Here is an 11,299-nt window from a genome sequence, read left to right as displayed (position 1 = left end):
TTGGACTGTTGCCGGGGGCAACCTCTCCTCGGTCTCCTATAAATACGCCTCTATAAATAGGAGTTCAGGAGAAAGGACAAGAGCGTATAAAAAGTGTGTGAGCAAGCATACGCCGCTGCGCGCATGTGTGTGAGTGAGCGGGAGAGGGAGGGGCGAGCGAGGGGAGGAGGCAGCACACTGAGACAGTTACTAGAGAGAGCAGCGGAGGGAGGGATGGAGGGAGAACGTAGCGGAGGAGGGAGCGATGGCGTGATGACGCCGTGCGTGGCGTCAGAGTGATAAGAATAGAGGCGATGCGTGCAGCGCTGCTGAGACATCGCTTTTAATACCCACAGTCACTCTCCTAGCACAGTGTGTGTGTGTGTGTGTGTGTGTGTGTGTGTGTGTGTGTGTGTGTAGGTGTAGGTATACGCACAGCATTATTTAATATAGAAATGTGCCTCTATGAAAGTAATGGTTAGTGTTTATATTTGGCTCCACAAATTTATTTCGGAAATTATGTGTACATGCCCAGCGGAAGAAAAAGCAAAGAATACAGCAAGACATATTTCAGTATTTCACATCTGACTGCGATACAGCTTTTGCTTTAGAGAAACTGGCTGCATTCCAACACTGATGATCTTCTTGTACTTAACTGGTAAATCTTAAAAGCAGTACATACTTGAAATGACAAGCAAGACTGACGTAGGCAGAAAGGAATGCTTAAAATGGATAATAAAGCTAGAGAGAAAGAAGAAAAAGAGTGGCTAATAAAAATGGAAACATACTTAATACAGGGCAGACGTCTTCAAATCTGGACCTTGAATCCAGTTTCCAGTACTGGATTTTGTAATTGCTGGTAGATATGACACTAGGTGCCAGTCAGTTACATCAACTGTTCAGTTAACTACCACACACACACACACACACACACACACACACACACACACACACATCTAAGCCACTCAATCTCTGGGTGGCAAAGTTACCAGCAATTATAAATTCCAGGATGAAAAACTGGTTGATGTTAAAAAAGTCTGGACTTGAAGATCTCTGATATACAGATTATAATTATATAGGGAAATATACACTGTATGTCCAAAAGTTTGTATGTTGGGGTTATTAAAATGGAATTCCACTGATTTTTCAAAGAACTCTGCATAATTAAAACGTTAATCTAATCCGGAAAACCCAAATTTTCCTCCTTTTTTTAAAATAAGAGTTTGATGAAACATAAACATTGCTACATTTTCAAACCATACTGTTCACTCCCCAGTCCATATAGTCCATTTATGGAAATTAAGCTTCAAAAAAAAAAAACTCATTTTGAATTCATTGTTTTTGTGACAGCATTCATCCACCAATTCAGCCAACATCAGTTTAGCCCTGTCCATTCCTGCTTAAGTTATAAGATGTGTTTCAGCCTGGCCTTCTTTTTGAAAACAACATAATACAGCGTGGCCAATCAGAACAGGGATCATTTCCATATATCCATCCCAAATGCACAGTAACAAAAAACTGCCAGTTTAATTCTAAGGGATAAACTGAGATTGTGTAAAAATGATTGATGACTGTTTTTGGTACAAAACCGTACACAAACGCCATAAGTGGACATTAGGGGAAAAATAAAAATACAAAAAATAAATGTAGAATATAGGTTTTTTAAAATATAAACCAAGTCATTCAGAGTGGTTCGATGTTAAATGCTTCTTTCTAGAGAAATGCACTAAGAATCATTCACAGTGGTGATGAAAGGAACCAGATGTCTGAAGCATCTAATGCCTCTAAAACCTCTATCATATGAAAATTGATCATTTTCAACTTTTTTTAACATTCATTTATGGCGGAGGGGTACGTCCACAGTTTTGTAAGGCAAAGTAATTCCCAAAGAACGATTTTTTATGGGGTTTTTATCTTTAACAACATTGCATACCAAAAAAAATCAAAAGATAAATCAAAAGGTTCCTTGGTAGTTTTGGATAGCAAACAAAACTACAAATACATTTGTGTTGTAGACATCAAAACTTCTGGTTCCTATCAATGAATAGAAATGAGAGATTTTTTTCTACAATTAATCATTTCACATCAGACCTCTCTGAGTAAGTTTGTTTACATTTCAACAACTGAATTATTAGGAAAATCAGCAAAATCTCCCTTTAATAGTTAGGATTTTAATGCATTTAGCCAGAAGAGCATTAGTCAGGATGGTCATTTCTGGATCACTCCAACTCATCCCAAAGGCACTGGATGGAGTTCCATCACTCCAGATAACACAGTTCCACTGCTTCACAGCCCAATACTGGGTGTTTATACCCCTTTAGCTGATGCTTGGCATTAGGTGACCTCATATGCTGCTCCAATCCATTGGTCAATGCTTTTCTATGGAGATTATACAAAGTGTGTTTGTGCAGTTAAACACCTGTGTCAGCAATTGGTCCACCTTAAAGTAGCCGTATTCACTAATCAGAAGGGGTGTCTGGAAACGTTTGGACATACAGTGAAGCTAATACAAGCAATATACAGAAACATTAAGAGATATTTAAATGCATAGGCTTTATTTCTGTGTTATTTTAAGGTACCTGACTTGAAATTGCCTTAAAATACAGAAGCAGAGCTAGAGCTTATGTTTGCACATGTTTGTCTGGACAAAATCAGAAATGACCCACATGACCTGTGTGATGGTGGGATGAGTGGGTGGAGGTGATTGGAACAGGAGTCCAGACAGAGCTGGCGTTAACAGAATGAAAGAGAGAGGGAGAGAGAGAGAGAGAGAGAAAGAGAGAGAGAGAGAGTAATACGCAGGCCTAGGTGGATGACGTCAGTTTAGTCCTGGCCAAGCAGGTCTGTCCTGCTGAGGTGTCGCATCTGAGCACGCTCACACGGCCAGCAGCCTTAGCAGCCACTGCAAAAAACAGAGGCACAAGCCGTTATACACCGCACACCACTCCACCAGTACAGTTATTAATAACCAACAGCCTACAGGTACTTCTCTGCCACCTGAATTAGCTCTGTGTTCACTATACAGAGGACTGAGAGAACCGATCAACAAGACAGAACAGTTTTAAATCACATTAACCGTTAGAGGTTTAAAGTTATTACTGTAATTTGCTGCATTATTTAAATGTAACTATGTAATTACATAATTAATTACATAGTTAAGTAACGAAATATACAGCACTGTAAAAAAGGCCCAGGCATCTAAGCACATTTTTAAAGCCATTTATCTTGCCAATACTTTATTGCTTGTGAAATCATTAGAATAAAAAGCAAATAAATGCAGTAAAAAGGTACAAGGATTTTTTGTTTTGTCTCCTTGCTGCCTCCCATCATCGCATGGATTTCTTATATTTCATTACCAGAGCAGTTGATTCAAAATAATTAAGTTAAAGTTAAATAATTGAGTAATTAATTAATACTGTGTTTCCTTGAGGCGAGGTCAGGAAATGGTTTGATGGACACACTGACATAAAATCACTACTTTTTGTATTGATATTATTTGTGTTTATGGTAATACTAGTGTTTTTCTGAGCAAATAAAAGCTTACTGTCCAGATAAATAACTTTAGAAATTTCAAAGTCCTGTATTTACATTCGATTTTCATACTGTATCAACAGGTTTTAGTTCGCACTTACAACCTTTTTTGTTTATTTAGAGGTCAAAAAATGACAAACACATGGCAAAAATGTAAAGAATGTTACTTTTTTCCACAAAACAAGACTGCATCCTCTAGAATAACTTTCCATCAAATTAAAATTATAATAAATCTCCTCTTTTACATACAGGCACATGCACTATGGATTGAACATTTAGAATCTGCAGTTTCCACATAATTTCAATAAGCTATGAGCAATAATTAACATCAAAGTACAGTGTGCTTTATTATCACCTGTAATAAACCTTTAAGGGATCTAAGGGTTCTTGTAGGGGTTAACTCTGATCCAGATCAAGCTAAACTACAGATACAGTCCTTCTCCTTTTCCTTTAATGAAAACACAGAATGACACGGTTGCTACACTCATGCATGAACTGACCTGTTCTAGTGAAAGAGGAAGGGTGAGACTAAGGCAGGGACAGGCTGAACCTTATTGGGGCTGGATTTGTTCTTTGATCAGGGGATGTACTGTAATTAAAGTGATTACTAATGATAATAACAATTCTCGACACTTATAAAGCCCTTTTCAAAAACCCAAAGATGCCTACAATTACATCAAAACACAGAACATCAAGAACAAACAAGAAAGCACAGTAACATAGAGACAAGAAACACAGAGAAAACCTGGATGGAGGAGTAGTTTCGCCTTGGGGAAGGTTGTGGATGAGAGAAAACAGGTATATTTTAAGATTAGATTTGAATGTGGGGAGAGAATCAGACTGTCGGACTTGCGGAAGGAGAGAGTTCCAGTGACTGGAAGTTACGGAGGTTTGATGAAAGAATGGTGAAGAGGACCTGAGAGTATGAGTGGGTTTGCAGGGAAGAAAGAAGTGTGAGTAGCAGGACTTGTTGCAATAGGTGGAAAAAAGAGATTTTAACAACAGGTCTAACATGGGCATCAAACAAAAGAGTCGATTACTGACACAATCCATAATTTTAATTCAATATAAATCTGCGTGAACTGACCTGTCCTAGTCAACGAGGAAGTGTGAGACTAAGGCAGGGACAGGCTGGATTTGTTTTTTACAGTCACACAGTAACAATTGTGGAGTGATTTTAATCCAGCACTTATCTACAGCATGAGTACAGAACTCCAGTCCTGGAGGGCCAGCGTCCAGCGCAGTTTTGGTGATTTACTTGCACAAACACACCTGAGTCAACTCGTATGTTAACTGCCAGGTTTAGTGGGTGTGTTTGAGTAGGGAAATTACCAAACAGTGCTGGACCCGGCCCTCTAAGACTGGAGTTGTGCACCACTAATCTACAGTGTGTAGTTTTACAGTCCGACAGTAATAATTGTGGAGCGATTTTAATCCAGTATGAATCTGCAGTGTGTGTAGTTTTTACAGTCTGACAGTAATAATTGTGGAGCGATTTTAATCCAGTATGAATCTGCAGTGTGTGTAGTTTTTACAGTCCGACAGTAATAATTGTGGAGCGATTTTAATCCAGTATGAATCTGCAGTGTGTGTAGTTTTTACAGTCTGACAGTAATAATTGTGGAGCGATTTTAATCCAGTATGAATCTGCAGTGTGTGTAGTTTTTACAGTCCGACAGTAATAATTGTGGAGCGATTTTAATCCAGTATGAATCTGCAGTGTGTGTAGTTTTTACAGTCTGACAGTAATAATTGTGGAGTGATTTAATCCAGTATGAATCTACAGCATGGGTACAGAACTCCAGTCCTGGAGCCAGCATCCCACACAGTTTGATGATTTACCTGCACAAACGCACCTGAGTCAACTCATCTGTTAATTGTCAGGTTTAGTGGGGGTGTTTGAGTAGGGAAACTAACAAAGAATGCTGGACCCCAGCCCTCCATGACTGGAGTTGTGCACCTCTGATCTACAGTGTGTAGTTTTTGTAGTCTGACAGTAACAATTGTGGAGTTATTTCAATCTAGTATGAATATGCATCCACAATAATTATGGAAAGAATAGACCTGTGTAATTGGCTGAACCCCGAACTCCCTCAGCAATAGTAGCCCTATTCCAATTTACCTCACGCTAATGGAGTAACCAAACATGCTAACAGTCACAGCCCACATGGTGTACTGTTATTGTTATTGTAGACAACTGCCAACATTTCTTCTGAAATCAAAGATATTAGAGGGGAGAGTGTCATCCATCCTCTGAGTGTCATCCATCCTCTGAGGCTTTACTCTCTAGCCGGTTTCGGTGCTCCTGGTCAATTATATTTAGTTGATTTTCTAAGTGAAAATAGGTTAACACATCCTCAACAGAGAACACACTTCTGTACACTTTAATACACAATTACTGTTTATTTTCTAAATGTTTTTTTCTAGTAAATAGAAATTTGAATTTGTGCACTTAAATTTGCAGAAAAATGCCATATTTAAGTGTGTTCTCTGTAGAGGATGTGTTAACTTATTTTCACAAAACATGTAATTTGACCAGAGTTGTTCCACATTTTGCACACACACACACGCACACACACACACATGTATATATAGACTATATATATATATATATATGTATATATATATATATATATGTATATATACACATATATATATGTAGAGAGAGAGAGAGGGAGAGAGGGAGTCACTGTCCAGAGAACAAGTATCTCCAAAATAGTAACTTTTTTTTTGGTCAAGGGCAGCTGAAGTGGGTTTGTTAGAGCAGAAACAAAATACCATAGGCAAAGGGGTCTTCAGACCAGAAGTAGGAGCCACTGGTACAGAAAAAGAACAGCTTTAATTTAATTGTGGAGTGACTTTTAATCCAGTATGATTGGTGTATCAGGTCTTACCGCAGTTATTCCTCTGTTCTTCACCTCGAGGCTGCTCTCTGACTCAAACAGAGCTAAGAAGAAGCACATGCGACAGATAAATTCCTTCAATTAACATGTTTACACTCACATCGTATCACTGTGCCAATGACGTAAAAGACATACGCATTACTCAATCCTGTGGCAGAAACGCTCTACAGACGTACTGACAAAACCACAAGGCAGAGAACACATATTTGCACATTTTAACCCCTCAACAGGCCAGGGTCCGCCAGCAGGCCCAAAGTTTTATTACACACTTCTATAACCGAAGAACAGCTCAGGTAGTATGCATTGAAGTCTCTATAGTTACTGAATAAAAGGTTTAGCATGTAATAAGCCTGGGATTTTAAGGCGTTAATTTTCAATTACTGTTTATTTGCATAACATCAAATGTGCAAAATTTATGGCACAATTTATATTTCATGTTTTATTTTTTCCAATATGTAAACTCCGCAAAAAATAGTACTTCTTTTTTGGTCCTAGAGATTCTACACCCTGGAAAGTTCAGATCAAACTCACCTGGCTCTAACATTTATACACCCTGAAGACATTCATTATCTGGATCATTTGCGTAAGATTAGGGTTGGAGCTAAACTCTGCAGGGTGGCAGATCTCCAGGATCTGAGTGGGCACCCCTGCTGTAGAGGATGTGTTAACATATTTTCACTTAGAAAATTTCATCCAGTGTATTCAACGTTTTGCATACAACTGTATTAGACACAAACTAGGCTTAATGTAAAACTGTGTTTTCTCACATTTTGGAATTTTGTTGGTAAACTGTTTAGAACAAAAGGTTGAGTGATGCACACAAAAGCAACATGGCTGCTAACCGCTCCCCCTTGTGGAGAGTGTTTGGCCTGCTAAACACAGCTTTATAAGGACCCATTACAGTTAAACACAGCTTAATAGGGACCTATGATAGTTAAACGCAGCTTAATAGAGACATATGATAGTTTAATGCAGCTTAATAGGGACCTATGATAGCTAAACACAGCTTAATAGGGACCTGTGATGGTTTAACACCGCTTAATAGGGACCTATGACAGTTTAACGCAGCTTAATAAGGACCTATGATAGTGTAATGCAGCTTAATAGGGACATATGATAGCTAAATGCAGCTTAATAGGGACCTATGATAGTTTAACACAGCTTAATAGGGACCTATGACAGTTTAATGCAGCTTAATAGGGACCTATGATAGTTAAGTGCAGCTTAATAGGGGACATATGATAGCTAAATGCAGCTTACCACAGACCTATGATAGTTTAACGCAGCTTAATAGGGACCTTTGATAGTTTAACACAGCTTAATAGGGACCTATGACAGCTAAATACAGCTTAATAGGGACATGATAGCTAAATGCAGCTTAATGGGGACATGATAGCTAAATGCAGCTTAATGGGGACCCGCGATTGCCAACTAATCATTCAGCCAATTCACTGAGAGCTTAAATTTTAATCAGTGTTTTTCTTGACCAGAGATATGCATTTAAATATCTCGAGTTCTGTTCACAGCAACATTCTCAGTACAGACTTGCTGTTACATCAGACAGTCTTGCAGCAACCTGTACGCCTCAGTTTGGATTGTGTAATGCAGTTGGGGATTGAGCGGTAATGAAGAGGCTTACCCACAAGGACCTGCAGCCTGGTGACACACGAGACAAAGCTGGGGAAGGGCAGGTGCTGTTCTCCAGAGCCAAAACGTTCCCACAACATCTGCAGAATGCAATTATCACACTGCACACCTGCAAGAGAGAGCGAGAAAGAGAGAGAGAGAGCGAGAGAGAGAGTCAGTGTGCAGGGGAAAGGCAGAAAAAGATAAAGAAAGAGAAGCACAGGAATGGGAGTTAACCCTTTAAAGCTAGGCATTATTCAGTTGTCTTAACACTAATTATCCAGTTACCACTATTAATAACTCAGTAAACACTATGAAAGTATATGTATACAGTTATGTATACAGCAGTGCTGCTGGAGTTTTGAAAGACTGTGTCCACTCACTGTCCACTCTATTAGACACTCCTACCTTGTCAGTCCACCTTGTGGATGTAAAGTCAGAGACGATAGCTCATCTGCTGCTGCACAGTTTGTGTTGGTCATCTTCTAGTCCTTCATCAGTGCTCACAGGACGCTGCCCACAGGACGCTGTTGGCTGGACATTTTTGGTTGGTGGACTATTCTCAGTCCAGCAGTGACACTGAGGTGTTTAAAAACTCCAGCAGCACTGCTGTGTCTGATCCACTCAGACCAGCGCAACACACATTAACACACCACCACCATGTCAGTGTCACTGCAGAGCTGAGAATAGTCCACCCAAATAATACCTGCTCTGTGGTGGTCCTGTAGGGGTCCTGACCATTGAAGAACAGGGTAAAAGGGGGCTAACAAAGTATGCAGAGAAATGGATGGACTATAATCTGTAATTGTAGAACTACAAAGTGCACCTATATGGTCCATTTTTGACATTTTTCAGTTTTTGGCATATTTTGAAAATGCCTGTTGTTCTTTACATTGTTTGTAAATTTCATGATGAATGGACCAACAGAAACGGCCCAAAATGACTTGGTAAAAAGTCTGGTTCCACTGACTTACATTAAAAGTAAAGTAAGTTTTTTCCTTCTCCTGTAAAGACCATTTTTGAGATACGAGATTCTGTTCTGACAGCAGCAATGTAATATATATGTAACATATCTATGGCCCTGTCCTGACCCTGTATTAAAACGTGTGTGTGTTAGTGTGCTCTGAGTTCGTACCTGCTGCTTTGAGGGCCTGACTGAGTTCAAATGGATTCATGGTTCCTGACGAATCCTCATCATACTTAAAAAAGATTGACTAGAATGGAAAAAAACAACATTTTTAGAAAATAATGTTTACATTCTTGATAAACATCAGTACTTTCAAAACATTTCCACCGATGGAGAACCACAAGAGTGGCGTAATTCTCTACACACGAATGTTGTTTTCCAGACGTAAAGTGGAGGAGTCTGTAACTTTTTGGCTTAAATTTAACATGTTTTATTAGGTCTGCATGCTGAAGTGGCTTGAGTTCAGAGAGAGGACACAGATACAGAGACCACTGTTTTTTTCCCCTCAAACTGTGCTAAAAACAGCCCCATGCAACTCTACTCCAAAACACCTTTCATTCTGGGGAACTGTAGTTTTTTGAAAAAACTTTAAAAGGTTATGTTGTCATCCAAAAAGATGCATGTCTATGGACCATGAAGGAGGGGGCACTTGGGCTGGGACTGGACCTAATTATTTTTTTTAAATGTGGACCTGTCACTAACTTATCAGTGTGTAAAGTGTATAACTTGCACATTGTACTCATTATAGGTATACATTTTGTGTCCTACCATTTCTGTTGCAGAAAAATTGGGTAGCTTAATGAAACATACAGGCCTGCTGGATGTACTTGTATCAGAAATCATGCATTAAAAATAACTGGTTTAATTCTGTGCCACTTTTAATTAAACCAATCAGTTTGGAGTCTGCAAGCAGTGACAAACTCTCCTAGGATTTAAAGAGTGCATTAAATGCAGAGTCTTTGTCATCTAGATTGCAGCCTAGGCTACAGTTTGCTGATTTTAAGGCAGAGAGTGATAAAAGATTTAAGGCCTTGTGCATCAAAAGATCATTCAGCAGTCTTTGTGTATGTGTGAATGATGTCAGAGTAGAGCTCACTGACTGCAGTTATACAGGCGGTTTGTGTACCTGCAGGTTACGCAGTGAAGACAGAAGCTTCTCAGCCTGATCTCGACTTAATCTGCCTCGACGTCCAGTCTACACTCACAATACTCAGGACACTAACCAACTGAGGGAGAAGAGCAAGAAACCATCTGAAAGGAACAGAAAACAGAGCAAGAAAGAGCAAAAGAAAGAAAGAATGAACACACTCAGGATGAAAAAAGGAAGATAAACTAAGGAAGAAAGAAATGAAAAAAATGAGAAGGAAAGAAAGGAATGATGCTAAAGAGTAGAGGAAAAAGAAAAGACAAGGAAAAGAAATAAATAAAAAGAAGGAAAGAAAGAAAGTGAAAGAATAAACAGTAAAAGAAAGACAACAAAAAAAGGAAAAAAAGAAAAAACAAAACAAGCAACAGTAGAAAGAAAGAAAGAAAGAAAGAAAATGAAAAGAAACAGTACAGATAAATAAATAAATAACTGTAAAAGAGAAAAAAGAAAAAAGAAAGAAAAGAAAGAAAGAAAAAGCAAACAACAGGAAAAAAGGAATAAATGCAAGTGCAGAAAAGAAAGAAACAAAGAATGGAAAAAAGAACAAAAGAAAGAAAGAAAGACAGAAAGAAAGACAGAAAGAAAGAAAGAAAGAAAGAAAGAAAGAAAGAAAGAAAAAAATAAAGCAAACAACAGGAAAAAAGGAATAAAATGGAAGTGCAGAAAAGAAAGTAACAAAGAATGGAAAAAAGAACAAAAGAAAGAAAGACAAAGAAAGAAAGAAAGAAAGAAAGAAAGAATGTACTCAGGATGCTAAACAGTGGAGGGAAAAGTGAATGGTAGCGGTGGATGGATGGATGGATGGATGGATGGATAGATAGATAGATAGATAGATAGATAGATAGATAGATAGATAGATAGATAGATAACAGACTCAGGATGCTAACCAGTGTAGGGAGAAGAGAAGAGAATCATAAGGAGAAAGAAACACACTTTCTCTCAGAACACTAATTTGGCACTGAAGAAGAGAAGAAGCCACAAAAATAAAAAAAGAAAGAAAGAATAAATGCAGGGGGAGAGAAAGAAAGAGCAACAAGAACATGCAGAGAGAGGGCACTTCAAACATGAGGATACATCTTCCCCAAAGATGAGCTGCCTGCAGGTTTCCAGAGGAAGATGATAGTCCTTCTCCAGCACTACAACAGA

The 11,299-nt window shown here is 38.6% G+C and overlaps 1 protein-coding gene across 1 annotated transcript in view; it reads right to left on the bottom strand.

Moving 5' to 3' along the window:
* Positions 1-2,057: 2,057 nt before the first annotated feature.
* capn12 (calpain 12) overlaps positions 2,058-11,299 on the bottom strand; it is a 34,939-nt gene continuing 25,697 nt past the window's right edge. Inside the window, exons 16-21 of the mRNA XM_036585561.1 lie at positions 11,228-11,289; positions 10,133-10,201; positions 9,175-9,253; positions 8,053-8,169; positions 6,405-6,457; positions 2,058-2,881 (exon numbers count right to left, since the gene is read on the bottom strand). Coding sequence (XP_036441454.1) covers positions 2,855-2,881; positions 6,405-6,457; positions 8,053-8,169; positions 9,175-9,253; positions 10,133-10,201; positions 11,228-11,289 — 407 coding nt within the window. The 3' untranslated portion in view covers positions 2,058-2,854. The remainder of the gene's footprint in view (positions 2,882-6,404; positions 6,458-8,052; positions 8,170-9,174; positions 9,254-10,132; positions 10,202-11,227; positions 11,290-11,299) is intronic.

Source organism: Colossoma macropomum, unplaced genomic scaffold (assembly GCF_904425465.1).
Source record: "Colossoma macropomum unplaced genomic scaffold, Colossoma_macropomum, whole genome shotgun sequence".
Lineage (NCBI taxonomy): Eukaryota > Metazoa > Chordata > Actinopteri > Characiformes > Serrasalmidae > Colossoma > Colossoma macropomum.
Note: the sequence above shows the minus strand (reverse complement) of the source record. Positions and strands in the feature narration are given on the sequence as shown.